This window comes from Poeciliopsis prolifica, unplaced genomic scaffold (assembly GCF_027474105.1).
Source record: "Poeciliopsis prolifica strain line A6 unplaced genomic scaffold, Auburn_PproV2 SCAFFOLD026, whole genome shotgun sequence".
Classification (NCBI taxonomy): domain Eukaryota; kingdom Metazoa; phylum Chordata; class Actinopteri; order Cyprinodontiformes; family Poeciliidae; genus Poeciliopsis; species Poeciliopsis prolifica.
In genome coordinates, this window is record NW_026562401.1 from 1136122 (window position 1) to 1151935 (window position 15814).

General features: G+C 38.8%; 1 protein-coding gene across 2 annotated transcripts in view; it reads right to left on the reverse strand.

The window, feature by feature from the left end:
- Positions 1-801: 801 nt before the first annotated feature.
- chn2 (chimerin 2) overlaps positions 802-15814 on the reverse strand; it is a 33154-nt gene continuing 18141 nt past the window's right edge. Inside the window, exons 7-13 of one of the 2 annotated variants that reach the window (XM_055047802.1) lie at positions 8759-8842; positions 7173-7257; positions 4836-5009; positions 3802-3879; positions 3448-3585; positions 3253-3358; positions 802-2452 (exon numbers count right to left, since the gene is read on the reverse strand). In XM_055047802.1, the coding sequence (XP_054903777.1) occupies positions 2281-2452; positions 3253-3358; positions 3448-3585; positions 3802-3879; positions 4836-5009; positions 7173-7257; positions 8759-8842 (837 nt within the window). In that variant the 3' untranslated portion in view covers positions 802-2280. The remainder of the gene's footprint in view (positions 2453-3252; positions 3359-3447; positions 3586-3801; positions 3880-4835; positions 5010-7172; positions 7258-8758; positions 8843-15814) is intronic. The other variant, XM_055047803.1, reaches the window with a different exon arrangement.

Below are 15814 nucleotides of genomic sequence, written 5' to 3' on the forward strand. Positions count from 1 at the left end.
GTTTAACATGTGGAGTAAATGTGACTTACGGCTCGAGGCTCAGTCAGGGGACTAGTCAAATCAGCAACAAGAAGCAGACTGTTTGTTTTTTGGATCAAAGGAGCCATTGAAGCATGGTACTTCTAACAGCTTCGCTCCAGTCGTCCTCTTTTCCTTTTTACCCAAATTATTTGAAACATGGAAAGCTTTGGCTGATCATTAGCTGAATACGGCTGAATAAGGAATCAGATTTTGCAAATATAAACCAACTCCATGATGCAATGGAGGAGGGAGAGGGCGTAATCTATTTTAAAGCCACAATGGTGGTTCAGCTATCAACTTATTTCTTAAGCAAGAAAATACTAACTTCTGCATTTAGAAAAATAATGACTTCCCTATTTTTATGGCTGGTTCTTTCAATACATTAAGTTAACTATAAAGATATGAGGAAATGATAGTATAATTGTTTTTGCAATACTGCACCACCCCCCAATGACATGAGCAACACTCAACAGCCTCAGAGTTTAGATAGAAAGGTGCCTTTAAGTAGCAGGGCAGGATGTGACTGTGGTGCACCTCTCTCACAAAGAGCACTACTGTTTATTTTTACGCCTCTTTTTCCTCGTTCCTGCCGTTTATTTGGCTTCTGGCAAAATTCAGCCTTTCTCACAACATGCGAGCAGGTAGAGCTGGATCAGTGGGAAAACGAAGCAGGAAGTAAAAATGGTAAACACACTGGATTTTGTTCCAAGGTCCTAAAAAACCCCACAGGAGTTGAACTCTAGTTCAGACACATCTTCAACTTGTCAGTCTACTTCAAACTCAAGTTTTACCTTCTTTAATAAAACATCATTTCATAAATTACATTTGAATTGCAACTGTCACAAAAATACATTTTGATAAAATGGATCTGTAGAAAGGATTCAACAATCACATTAAACCAAGTGATAAAAGGAACATGCTTGGCAAGGGCGCCACTTTGGGCCCGACTGTGGTGGTTGTGCTCCTCATCGAGCAATGTTACTGGCTTAAAATAACAAAATATATATTAAAAAAACAACAACACTACTTTACTCGAACAAATCCCCAGTAATAGTCTGCACACTCAAACTTTGCAACACTACCAACCAAAATGTGCACATAGGAGTTTGGCACATGTGTTGCACCCTTCAAAAAGACACCATGTCATCCAATCCGTATAAATGATGTTTCCTGAAACCTTCTGATTTGTCATTTCTGTTCTGAGCCTTCTGCAGGTACATCAACAAGCATTTCCAATAACTTGTATACATAAGCTATGGAGCACGAACATCTTTACAAAATAAACCTTTACACTTTATGCAAAAAAAGTGCTTTATGAATGTCTTGTTTCTTTTTTTTTTTTTTAAGTACACAAGTTAAGTCTGACTCTATCTACATTGTATCATTCCAGTGTTCCCACAAAATGCAGGTGAGCGTAAAATTGGCCGACCTGCAAGGTTCAGATTAAACAGCACCAGGCCTTCTTCAATTTGGATCCACACTAGTCCTACAGTGTCCTCTGCACTTTTTGCCTCCACCCTTGGTAAAGATGTTAAAGAGCCTTTAAATTGACTGCACTTTGAAAATCCTACCTTTAATTTGAGTAGACTTACTCAGCCTAGTCTGCCATCTGTTTTACTACCTCAAAATGTTACTATAAAATAAATGTCACCATATCATTTCTGAAACCGTGACATAAAAGGTTGCATGTGGATCCAAGTTTCGTCACAGTGAGGCTGAGAAAGAAGCCAACTGTTGAGGAAGAGTAAAAGCTGTTCTATTTTCTGAATGAGGTTTGAAGAATACTAAAATCAGGGGAGCCAATAAATGTGTTCCTGGTGATTTTGGGAAGAATAGTTAAGTCTTAATAGCGAGATTTGTTTATTTTAAGACATCTTTGAAAGGAGGTTGGGGCAATAAGTGGGGAGGGTGCTGTATATCACATGGTGCTTTCATCCTGACTGATCTACACCAGGTAGCATCAGCCTTTAAGTTATAAACTTAGGGAACAAATAACATAAAAAAAAAAAAGAAAATACATAACTATTTCCTCATGTAAAAAAAATGGTGCTCTTGGCTGAGTTTGCAAATCCCAAACTTACAGGAACAACAAAATCAACTCAACTCATCATGCCAAAAAAATAAAATAAAATACAAAGAATTTCATTTGCAGTTTGATCGCAAACATTTCAGAGTATCACTTTAATACAGTTGGCTTGACTTTCCTCTTTGACAGAATAAATAATTGTTCATCGCCTCCAATTCTGCAGCCCTTAGCCCTCAAAATAAGACATCTTCATGTTCGATCATGAGCTGCACCACCAGTTTCTGCTGCCTCATGTCATTCAGGGTTGTCAAAGCGTTCTGCTCCGGAGGCTGCATAAGAGTTGGGCCGAAGACAATCCCCAGGTTCTCTCCATTCATTAGGTTGTACTTTTCGAATGTTGTTACCCTGAAAGATGATTCAAAAAGACAGAGAGATTTTAAAGTTGAAAGGTTTCATTTAATGGGTTGATTCTCCTCAGACTGATGTCTTTTCAGAATTGCGAATGCTATTACCATACAAGCAGACTTTCATTTGAGTAAGGTTTTTTACACACACATATATTTATCAATGAACCACAGACTTAAAGCAGCTAAAAGACCATATATTTTACCTTGAAAATTATTTGTACCCATTGCAAACAGAGTCAGTGAGAATATTTTAAATTCTATATCTAATTCTAAAGCACTTGTGCTGCTCTAAAGCATCCTACTTAACCAGATTAATTGGGAACAGGATTTCTTTTTTTGTGTGTGTGTGTGTCAGCAGTGCAGCAAGTAATAAACGGCAGCTCTCTGCAGCTGGTATGGAGCAACCTTTGGCTAAAAAGCAGCTGTGCATTGTGGATTGCTCACAGCTCATGCTTTGCTAAAACAGGCTGTGTTTTAGCATGACTGTGACCCAAAACACACAGTTAATGTGGGGAATAGATAGTGAGCCAACAGAAATATGAACTTTTTCAAGTGGAACAGCAAGTGTCTTGACTTGAATCCTATGGTTAATCTGTGAAGGGAGCTGAACGTCAGGGTGATGTTATATTCAGAAGAGAATGAATGTATAGAAATGGCATGGCAATTATTTGTTGAAATTGTAATAAAAATGAAGTAATTTTTTTATTCTAATTATATTATCTGATGGGAGATTGATGATGTGGCGTTTCCAATCAGACAGCAACCTCTTTGTTCACAAAAAACAACACATGAACAAACCTTTTGAGGTGAGCCATCAGGTAACGCAAGGTTTCATAGTGTGCCGGGGGAAGCTGCAGCAATCCCTCATGTATCGCCTCCAGTCTGGATTCAGCATTTGGAAGTTCTGTAGGCGCCAAACGATAAGTATCAAAGCGCTGTCAGGCAGCACAGGCACAGTAATAGCATGGAAATACCATGGAGAGGATCTCTTACTTGCAGCTTGAATAAATTTGGAGTACAAGTCAAATGTAATGACTGGAATGGGAAGGTCTCTCAAGTAGAGCTTCAAAGCACCAGCAATTATGTTGATGTCTGCATAGGCACTGGCACTGATATCCGCCTTCTCACCATCTGTTGTCAAGAAGCAAACAGTGCATGCACAGGGATCAAAGGCTGAATTTGATTCAAATGAAAAATGAGTGTTCTCGTTTAAACCACATGACATCAGAAAGCGTTATTTTGTGCAGAACTTGCTGCTGAACACGCCTCTCATTTAAAGCGAAAACCCTGAGACATAAAATGTTACAAACAGAGTTCCTGAGGCAAAGAAATTTATGATCAACAAACCTCGGTCAAAAGCAAGTCGAACATCCTCAATGTGCTCTGAGAAGCCAGACACTCTGTACAAACCCTCAGATTTCATACCTGCAGGAGATGATTTATAGATGGATCTCAGTGTCAGAAAGTGTCTTTGGAACACAAGGATCAATGAGGTTTATTTTTATTTCAAGTAAGTACATTTACATTTTTTAGTGCCTTTTGAGGAAAAAGTAATCAACAGAATAGACAGAAAGATGAAATATGTACAATTAAGCCACAATTCAATCAAATACAATCAAATAATGCAATTTGGATTTCTAACAAATTGCCAGACTGAACAGACGTTTTTCAAGTTCACGTCTTGAAAAAGTGAATTAAACCCACAGAACATAAATGAAAGAGATCTCTACGATACAGAGGTGATTACAACTGCAACATCTTGAACACCTTTAGTTTTCAGCCATGATTTAGAAACAGAAAACAACATTTATTCAGTTAATCTTGGAAACCTGGTGGTGACATAAGAAATGTCTGAAGTAGTAGCATCCCACTCCAGAACCCCCTACTCTTTTTCTTATAGCTTAGAGCAGTGAATATTCATCTTTAATGACAGCAGATATCACTGAACAATCTCAAAATACGATGTGAGGAAAGCACAAAAAAAGGAATATTTACATCTAAGAACAAAACTTCATTCTTAAAAATGACCAATATTATTTTCAATCAACTCTGAGTAAAAATGGGTAGTCTGAAGTTTGATTTGACAACAAATACTTTTAAGTGATAGAAAAAAGAAGAAAATATGTGCCAGAGCTCAAGCAGAAACATCTGGTCAACACTTTAATATCTTAAACCTCGAGTCACTGCTGTGGATTCTCCCATGTACCTGCTCAATACTGCACTTTCAGAAGTTCAGCTATTAAAGGACAGTTAAGAAAGAGAAATGTTCATGCTAAGAGCAGCTTAATGTTTATGAAGAGGGTAATTAGCAGCAATTTTAAATGGTGGTCAAATAAGTACTGGATCATTGCTCAGATTTAAAGAGCTGCCTTGGCACTTACCTCTGAGTTCTATTTCTCGAATGCACATATCCACCACCATGGGTCTTGTGGTGTTATGAGCTTTGACAAGGGTGGTGAGATCACAGCTGTACACTTTCTTAATCCTGCGCAGGTCCGGCTGGCAGTCACTGGGAACCAGTTTGGAGCACTGTTTGTGTACATTCAGGCCACAATCTAGCAGAGGAGGAAAAAAAAAAAAAAACAGCGATAAACGCAAAGAGAAAGAGGAAGAGAGAGAGAGAAACAGAGATAAGCCTGCTATAGCAGATAGCACAATCTTTGCACTAAGCTTAAAGACAGCAGTTTGAAAAGCTTTCCCAGAGCCAGTGATAAACTGCGCTGTCAGACATCGCAGCTGCAGTTAAGCTGTCCCAGTATGCTGCGCCAAAGGTAGATAATAGCGGATATAACAGCATGGCGGGGGCATTCTTGTTGTAGTTTTAGTCACGTTGAGCCTTTTAGACAGCTGAGAGTGAGAGCTCTGTGGCTGCTTGAGTCACAGAAGGTAAAGATGGGTGTTCGCCTAAAATCACTCATCACCAAAAAGTCTCAAAGAGGTCCCTGCTGGATTTCTAACCACAGAAAGAGCGAGTCAGGAGGAAGAGAAGCAAAAATAAAGGCTGAAGAAAGAAGTTTCTCCTGTTTCCCACGACACATGAGGTGTCTGATGATGCTCGTGTATGCTTCAGGCTTATCAGCGTGGAAAATATTGCAACAACAAACGATCTGTTGGGTAGCGGGCAACCAAGGCCACCGGTGTCGTTTAAAGATAGTGTCCTAGCAATGAAGAAATCTCATGACCTCTGACAACCCACTGTCTCCAATGTAAAACCAATCACTTGGTTCTGTTGCTATATTTAAAACGATAAGATGAGAAACCTGCATCTTTGAAAGCCTGCAAGCCTTAGCAGTTCTTTCAACCTTTTACAGATGCATCAGAAACAGTTTCCTCATTATATTCATGAAAATCACAGGGCAATGATGTAACAAAAGTGACCTGGTAAAGACATATTTTGTCATATCTATGTATCAGTAGCATCAGAACGCTCTACGCTTTAGGAAGAGATCAAAGTCTGAGGCTGAATATCATGATAAGGATTTTTTTTTTTTTTAGTTTTTGAGCTTCATGACAAATCATGTGCACGGTTCAGTTTGTGGAAAACATCACTATTTAACATGGCAGAAAGAACATAAACATTACCAATTCAGAATTTCAACAGAGAAATAAGAAACTACAAGTTGCGCATTATATTAAAAAAAAGAGAATAAAATGGAAAAGTTGTGCAGGAGTTGTTATGCCATGTAAGAAAAATATTATCCTCGTTCATGGTCATCATTTCAGGGTTATTTGCACATGTCAGAGTGTTTTTGCTGATTTAGGTGACCACTTTAATGTCTTTTTGGTGCCTTTTACCATATTGTTCAAATGCTACTAATATCGGTACTTTCAAGACTGATATGCAATAATATTTATAATAATGGGTATCAATGTCTAAAAATAATTTGCTTTCTTTGTCTTGAGAGGAAGCTAAAGAGAGAGCTAGAGTCAGAGAAATAATGTCTGAGTCTAGATAAGAGCAAATAGCATGAATAGCAGAACTAACAAGAGCAACTCTCTTCAGTGCTGAAGTTGTTGCTGAAGAAAAATACTTGAAGTTATTTATCTTTATCAGTGATGTAAATAAAATAAAGTCAAATGAAGCATAGAAATGTAAAAAGCGCTCAAAATAAGAACTATTTTATAAACTCGTCTAAGAAACAAACAGGCCTGCAACAACGAGGAAGACAAAATAGAAACTATATGCTTTATGGAGGATAGAGTTGATCTGTTTGGTTCTTTTAACTTTCTGTATGTCCATCATGGAGCAGACAGAATGTGGAAATCTTGGCAATAATATCAAAATGTTAATGTAAGGGTCTATAATTTCTACAGAGGACATAATGTGAACTAATAATTTTGTCTCTTTTAGGACTGAACCTGTTTTACCAGATCATTCTCTGCTGAGCAGTAAGTAAGGAAAGACCACTTATCACTAGACAGCTAGAAAAAATATTTAAATGTTGCAATAATCTCCAATTATAGTTCTAAAAGAATTTAGAATTGCCACAAAAGAAACAGTTTTGTTCAGACAGGTGCATCAGGAATCAGCACTTTCACGGCTCACTTGAAAGTGCTGATTAGAAAAACAACGACATGAAAAAGGCTAAGAAAAACTATTAAAAATGATAAACGACCCATCCAAGAAAGGCCAGTGTTATCTACAGATAAAACATTCAGTAATCCCACATTCATGTGTCTTGACATTACACAGCTCGAATGCTGCTGAATATATTTACCTGAGCAACGGACACCCTGGGCAATGAGGCCCCACATGAAGTTGGCACAGTACTCGCACCAGTGTGGCCCCCGGAAGGTATGTACCTGCGGTCAGAAATTTCATTATGTCACTCAGTGACCAGTTTAAACTGGGGGCCTTCCTCTCTGACATAGTAGACTGTTAACCCAAACCACACCGGATGGAACCCCTCACTGAATGGGAGCATATGTGAATACACGGGGCAGATTAAAGGATTTATTACAATGCGTCTGGCATCTGCTGCTGGGCAATTGGATACATGCAGGCAAGCGCAGGGGCAGGCCTGAAAGTCAAAATAACAGATGTACACCCTCCCTACACACTTAGATCACAGATAAGATCATGAAAGGAGCCACAGGCAGCCCCTCAGGCACATACACACACACCTACACACGCACATTGAATAGGTATCGGTGACCTAAGGAGTGCAGAGGTGCAAAAAGCATGTGGCAGGTGGTGGGTGGAAGATGGCTTCAAAGGAGATGTGAACAAAAAGGTGGCAGTCATTTTAAACTGCTTGCAAGTGAAACCACAGATAAAATAATGCCTAAATGTTAAACAACCAAAGACAAATTATCCTGTTGTTGTCTTGACAGAAAAAAAAGTGCAGCACTTCAACACTCTCCATATGTTGTCACCAAATCAGAACTACAAACCAAAAATGTCTTTAAAAGCTTTCAAATCAATGTTAATCAAAGTGTGCTGCTGTTAATGGGTTGTAGTGTAGTGCATCCATTAGTTCCCCTGTGTGCATATGAGTGTCAGCTGGTTGGGTTCTCATGAAAATAGCTGCAGATGCATACTGGAGCCTGTGACTGGACGGGCAAATATCCAGCAAAAACATGCACAGCGGATCCCAGACGTGTACACAGCCCAGAAATAACATTTAAAAAACTGAGACCATGATCATTTCTAATGTACATATATCCAACAAATAATATACAAAGTGAAATAAACAGGGTAAAATAACTTTGTCCCTTTAACCTAAAATTTTGTTGAAATGTAAAATGTTTGGTGTCAAACTTGCTATCAGTTAAGTTTGATGGAACTGAAATAAACTTAATCTGTCCTAGAAAGATTTTTAAAACCCTTTATCATCAGCGTTATGAATGATTACGCTTTCTTTAGGAAGTCATTTTTTTGCGGAGAGACTACAAACAACACTATACCCACTGTAAAACATGGTGGTGGCAGCATGATGCTGGATGAGGGACACTTCTTCAAAGGGAATTTGTTTTCCGTGAACTACTGGGCAAAACTGTCAGCAGTTCAAAACACCAGTGAGTTTTGACTCCAAACCTTCTGATGTTTGTTAAAAGCTAATTTTTTCAGCACCGCTGTTAGTCTGGTCATTCATCCAAGTCAGCATCAAGATTTGTTGACAGACATTCAAATCAGGTACAGGATGACATCATCAGAGGAAAATTGATGTTTTGGAAAAGCCATGGTCAGAGTCTGTATTATTTATGTAGTACAAAAGTTAAATATCAAAATTAGAAATTATTTAATTATCAAGCAGATAAAAAAATGACCTTTTTGTTTCCTCACACAAAATTTGCTGCTTACCTTGAAGTTGTGAATCTTTTCATAGGAGCTCAGCTTCTCAGGCGTGTCTTTCAAGGCACTCCGTCGCACCACAGGTGAGGAGATCTGTGGACAGGAGGCCAGCAGTTTAATAGGCTTCCACAGCAGATTTCCCTTGCACCCAATCTTGACTCCCAGAGCCAACGCCAGCAGCTCTTGACGCTTCCTCTCCTGTCTTTTAGCCATGCGAGCAACCAGCTCCCCTTCGATGCCCCCTCTGCTTGCTTCAGCCTCCATGCTTGACTGCTCTGGGTCCAGGAGACTGTCCAAGTCTACTTCGGGGAGCTCTGGAAGAAGGGGGGTGCGAGTGCTGTGCAGCAGATGCTGCTGGCGACAGCCCAGCACACAGATACACGTACGCCCCACTCTGCTCTGAACAGGAAGAGCTACTGATGACAGTTAGCGCCGGAGTTGACTCTGCATTTGGTCGGAGCCCAGTAGCAGCACAGAGCAAGACGAGCAGGAGGAACAGGATTGGAAGTGGGCGGCCTAAGGGCAGGAGCGTGCCTCAGACAATGGGTCTCATTCACACGCCCAGAAAGGGGAGAGAGAAAGGAGAGAGAACAGCGTCCGGGATGGATAAGAGATGTCGAGAGTGAGGTGCTGTCAGGATCGCTTCACACAGCTCAACAGTTCTCTAAAGAAGGATCAACAGTGCAGACCCAACCCCCCACACCCTGCTTTTTAGGACAGAGCTCTTTCCTATTAGAGGACTGCCTTCTGGCCACACTCCACCTCACTTAGCTGGAGTTAGTACTCTATTCGCAGGGGTTCTCAGTCAGCGCAGGGTCGCTTCTAAATGGGTCACTTTGGTTGCTCGAAGACAGACACCAGTTTATTCAAAGCTGAGTCCTTGTAACAAAAACAGATTTTGACCTCCAGCTATGTCCGTCTGCTGGTGGAATTCCCCACACTGCTGTCCAGACAGGATCTCTGACTGCAGATTGCTCTGACAGAACCTACACTTCCATACAATTAACTCAGATTGGAAAGGGATTACAGCCATAATCCTTGCACAAGGAATAATCCAGTAGTACCCAAATCCAAGAAAAAGCCCAATTGGAAGTTTATTTGCATGTCTCCAGGCATGTAGAGGTTTTTTTTTTTTCTCCAGTGGGGGGATTGTTGTTATGCTTATGGTTCATCTGTCCATGTGAGCGCTTCCATTCGAAACACACAGAAAGCGCCACAAATACACATCCTATAAGGGAGGTTTTCCTTAATTAAAATAAAAATGGACAAAGAAATTTGTTGGTGGAAGCTTTCCAGTGAATTCAGAATAAGTAAGAATTACTAGGCTACAATAACAACACTCCTCATTGTGTATGCTGTTACTGAGTGAAGATGACTCAAAGACAATTTAAGTGTCAGTGAGGTATTTAAGATGAGGACTGAGAAACAAGAAGCTATTTAAAAGGAAAGTGTAGTTTCCCTGACTTGTCGAGACATGTAGGCAGAGAAAGAGATTGGCAGATTAATGAAAAAGTGAACATTACACAGCAAAGTGGCTGTCTTATCCGTTTGTCACACTTGGATTTGAGAAAGTTGGCAGTCATTTGGAAATGTCAGAGTTGAGATATGAATCTCCATTCTGTGGAAAAACACATGAAGACATTTGGTTTAGAGATGCTTGCCATGCAAATCGCTAATGCAGGATGGTGAACACAGTTTAATATGTCAGCTGTGTAATGCTTTCTTACACAGAAAGGTCTCATAAACAATGGTGACTAGAAGCTGGGTTTGATACATCTCCGTTATAGAAGGATTTTAATGCAAAACATTTGAAAACTACCATAATGAAATAGAAACTGATAGATTAGGAACAGAGACTAAATGATCATGTTTTTAATTTAGCAATTTTATCTTGAATTATGATAAGATCAACCAAGTTCTTCTTTGTAAATGTACCAGTCAGTCTGGAATTAATAATAACCATCACCCAATCTCCCAATTGTCTTCATTGTCTAAAGTATTTAGACTTTCAATTAAAAAACACAATTATTTTTACTCCATTTTTGACCCAAATACCATCTGGGTTTCAATCTGTCGATAAAAAAACAAAACAACAAAAGTATATACTTGTACAAAAGTGAGGTTCTTTTGGCTGTTGTGGGGATTTTTTTAAAACAGATGAAGCTATGGTCAAAGACGATTCAGTAGAAACCTGAAGCATTAACTATGTCAAGACATGAGACAGGAAGTTAAAAATGGGGCACAAATGGTTCTTCAAAATGGCCAGTGACTTTCAATACTTCCAATTGGTCACAAAGGGACTGAAGGACTACAAAATCTGAGTTTTGGAGTAGCCATCACAAAGCCATGACCTCCATCCCATGGAAAATTTGTAGGCAGAGGTGGAAAGGTGTGTTCAAGCACGGCTTAGTGAAACCAGTTCTGTAAAGATGAATGAAATTCCAGGAAATTACTGTGAGAAGCTTGTTGAAGGATTTAAATCTCAGGGTCTTATGTTTCTTTATGAAGACAGTGATGTACTTAAAGTTATTCTACAAAACAAACCCACATATTTATGAAAACAAAACCAAAATACCTGTCCTTACTCATGAGAAACATTACAGGTTCTGAACAAAATATGATGTCATGGTCATGATATGTAGTTGCCATACTTGTTTTTTTGTGATGTGTATTAACAAGATGTTTACTGTAAAAACAATGAAAGCACTGAAAATGAAGATGTTTCCTCAATGGGCTTTCTGAGGATTACACAAAAGTAAACGGATGAAAGACTTTCGCGCACCAGTTAGTTCGTTTAGTTTGACGCAAACTGACCCATAGCCGCAAGAGCGACAGGACAGGTGAAGCAATTTGTCTCTGTAGATGACATTCTTAAACATGCCACACCAGGCAATTCCTCTCCAAAGTTATGTCTGTGGAGACAGATGAGGAATAGGCAGCCTTGAGAAGAGGGAGGAAGGGTGCAGGGAGGGAGACGAGGCCTGGTCCCCTTTTGTCTGCAGCCAGATGGCTACTTGTCTCTTAAAAAAGAGCTTGGACAAAAAAAGACACAAAAGGTGGTCCACACAACAACCTCGACTTTCTTTTCAGTGGCACCACTCTTTTATTCCAGCGAGGCTTTGTGAGAGCACAGCTGAGTAGACCCAGTGGAGAACAGCACAGTCAGACAGCAGTACAAAAAAGGCCTTAACAGCAACAAAATGACAAAAAATAGCTTTACTGTGGGAATGGTAATAAAGAGAAAATAAGATGAAATTGACACTTTTGTCCATGTTGGGAACATTCCAAACTGATCTATTTTTCTGATGTCTAAGATTGAAATAAATAACCACTTATAAAAGCCAGGAAGAGTACATTTAACTGTGGAAATTGAAGAGTATTTTTAACATTTTACAACTTAAACATTGGTAATTATCCCAAACTAACAAGATAATTTCTTCAATGGTATTTAAGGTACAGCCTTTTTAGAGCCACACCAGTATGGCAAGTATCATGACCACTGAAGGGCAAGAAACTCAAGAGGTTGATTTAATCAAACGCACCTTTTAACCTCCTGCCAGCCTTTTAATTACACGAGCATTTACAGTTGCAGCATTATATAGGCATCAACTTGACCCAAAGTAAACAGATTTTGACTTTACAGTGAAACTACTGTCTGTAGGGCCTCAGGGCGTGTCTGAGTAAATGGTAAACACCAAGTTCAAAAAGCCACCTCAGATGCAGGCAGTGAGCCCGGGGTTTCTCCAATCTTTGAGAAGACAGAGAACAGATTTTCTGTTTGTGACTCACAAGCAGACTGATAAAGTCTAACATCAACACAGCTGTCACTGAATCTGAATCCTAAAGTGTAAAAGCTGGCATGGGGAAGATACTGTTAGTTTTACAGACGGCGTGACAACTAACAAGTTGACATTTAAAAAAGACCCACATTTATTTGCAGTGTGGGAGATTATTGAAGAACAGAATCTATGAAGAAATTGAAGAAAGCACCGGTTAGAGCAGTGGTTTCAGCTACTAGCTCACTAGATTAGTGCTTTTATTTTACTCGAAGTAGAAAACACTGAGATCCTGGGAATAATGACACACCCAGCTTTAAAGGTTATGACACATTTTGTGAATTTGTGACGTTATTATCAGTAATAGCTAAGTAACCTATATTAGACAGATGTCATTGTGCATTGAGATTGTATCCTCAGAGTGTAAGCCAAACAGTCAAAATTTGTTAAAATATTGAGCATGTGGAGGATTAAAAAATACATAGAAGAAAAAAAACAAGAATCCACAACAAGTAGGCAGATCTCAGATGCAAATTAGTGAACTGGTGACTAAGTGGTGCAGTGAAGCTTTTAAGAATGGACTTAAAGGTGGAACCCGAATGATACATACACACATATCCGGGGAACGAATGATACTGAAGACAGGACAATTTGCAAACTAGAAGAAGCCAACAGCCCAACAAAATAATTAATCAACGTCAACCAAAAGGTGACAAAAGAAAACTCCAAAAAACAACAACAACATGAAAGCAGAAAGATTAGTAGTGCACAACCCTCAAGGAAATACACATTTTAAAATGAAAAAGAAACTGAAGTTTATGGTTCAAAAAACAGAGTTAAACCAGAATGTAAAAATTTAAAAAGAATCCAAAAACAACCCAAAATAATTTAAAGTGTAATTTCATTTTTTTTTTAAGGCAACTTATAGTGTAATGTGGCTTGTGTATGTTTGTTTTCCCCTTCATAACGTTTTTCTTTTTTTTTTTTTTTTTTTTTAACAAGACTTATATTCCAGTCTGGCTTATTTTTCAGAAAATACAGTAATTTCTGCAGATTACTAAAACATACCAGTTGATGTTTTTAAACATCAACTGGTATGTGGGCTCCTTATCTCCCTACTTTTAAAGCCATTTGATTTTAAAAGTCATATAGTTTATCTCAAGGCATCCTTATGCATCTAAATACAAACTTCAGTAAATGAATTACAAACCGGCTGATTGTTTTTCAGACAAAAAAAAAGTGTTTTATTTTTCCAAAAACAAATCAGAAATATTAGTAACCAGTTTTACTAATAATGTGCTCGTCAATTCTGTTTTATTTTTATAGCTCACTGCAGAAGTCTACTGCAGAGAGAACAATAAAATATGAGACACTAAATATAATATAATCATCATCCAATCCAAATCCTTCTACAATAAGTAACGCAGTTATAATCTAATTTATTGCAGTATATCCCAGAAAGATAGTCAAAAATATCCTGTTACAATTCAGTCAAAATCTGTAGTATCGATAAACCATCAAAAACTTTTGTTTGAATCAGTCCCTCTCAAAAAGAAAAGGCATCCATCAGAACCAGAATCTGTATTAATGCAGCTCCAACTACTGTTGATTAAGGCTGCCGTCTGTAATCGATTGATGCTGTATAACGAAAAACAAGCTGGACAAACAAAAATCCCCAAAGCAATCAGTCAAAACTGAGAGTTACATCAAAGACGTGGTGCAGGACAAAAAAAAAAAAGAGACAAGGCCAAGAAAACACAAGCATCTGTCAGTGACGAGACTAAGCCATCAATCTCTTAGGACTATGAAGACCAGAAGAGACAGTTTAAGACTGCCACCTAGTGGAGGGACATTTCCTTTCCACGAAAGGAACAGACTTTTCTTGTTGATAAATCATTCACTGTCTCCAATCAGCCAGAGAGCCAAAGGAGAACAATGTGAGATGTGTCTCATTTCAAACCATGGTGTCTGATATAGATGGCAGGGAGCGCAAAGTCCAAGTCCCCTCGGTCATCATTACCTTTCAGTGTGAGCAATGAAGCATGGCAGCAGTGAGCACACCCAAAGGCTGTACGTCTCAGTCACAGGGCAGACAGACCCCTCAGAAAAACCACCCCAAAAAACTCACCACTCTACTGTGATGGCAAAAGTGTGTTAGCCAGATCAAAATCAGTGTGTCAAACTATGTCTTGAGGTAGTCATATTCATCTGCCTCTTTAGCCTCCCTATAACCAAAAACTTCATTGTATTTCACTAGGATTTTATGTAATAAATCAACACAAGGGTGTGCATAACTGTGAAGTGGAGGAAAAAGCATGAATGATGTTCAAAATCTTTCGATTATTAAACTCAGGTTGACTCAGTTTGAATGAAACTCAGGTTGAATGAAAAGCAGTTATCGACATCAATATTCAAGTGTGACGAATGATTATTGGTGTGGTTCAGATATGAATTTTCATCAGGTCAAACTTGACATTGTAGCTCTGGCTGGGACTATTTTCATCTGGGATTGCCTTGAATTTAGCTCCTTCCATCTTTTTATTAATTTTGACCCAGCTTCTCTGCTCCTACAACAGAAAAGTAGTAGGAATATTAGAAACATATTAGTGTTGGGATAGCGCATTTAAGGTAACGTGTAGTGTCACTGTTGTGTCACAAACTGGATTTTGCACGCAGGTCGAGAGGTTAAGTTCATGTCAGTTTTATGTATTACTTTCTTTCCACAAAGTAATTACATGTTAATTTGTGTTGAAGTATTGCATGAAGTGCCAATAAAATACATGAATGTTAGTGGTTTTCAGGTGAAGTCATGTGAAACTGTTCAAGGGGATTGAATACCTTTGCAAAGTACTAAACTGATTACTTGAACTGGGCTCTGCAGTGGTCTGGCGATCCATTTCATATCTTCACCACCCTTCATTAGACTAGCAGCTGTGAAAGACTCCAGAAACCTTCTGCCTTCAGTAGGATATTGTAAATATTTAAAGAATTAGCAGATAGATACAATCATTGAAATTAAATTATATAATACTTTGCATTTTGAAAAGCTAGCTTCTCGTGAATATTTGCATCTTGAGCTTTTCACCCAGTTGAAGATTAATTCCCAGTATAAATTGTGCAACAGATTAAAAAACTGGTGAAACTGTTTCAAGGCTCTTGTCAGATTAATATTCCACTAGTGCTGACTTGTCATAGACTAAAGGAGTTTTTCTCTCTCTCTCTCTGTATTCACACTGACTCCATTATGCTGATATTGGGGCTCTGTGTGAATCTGCACAATCTACTGAGG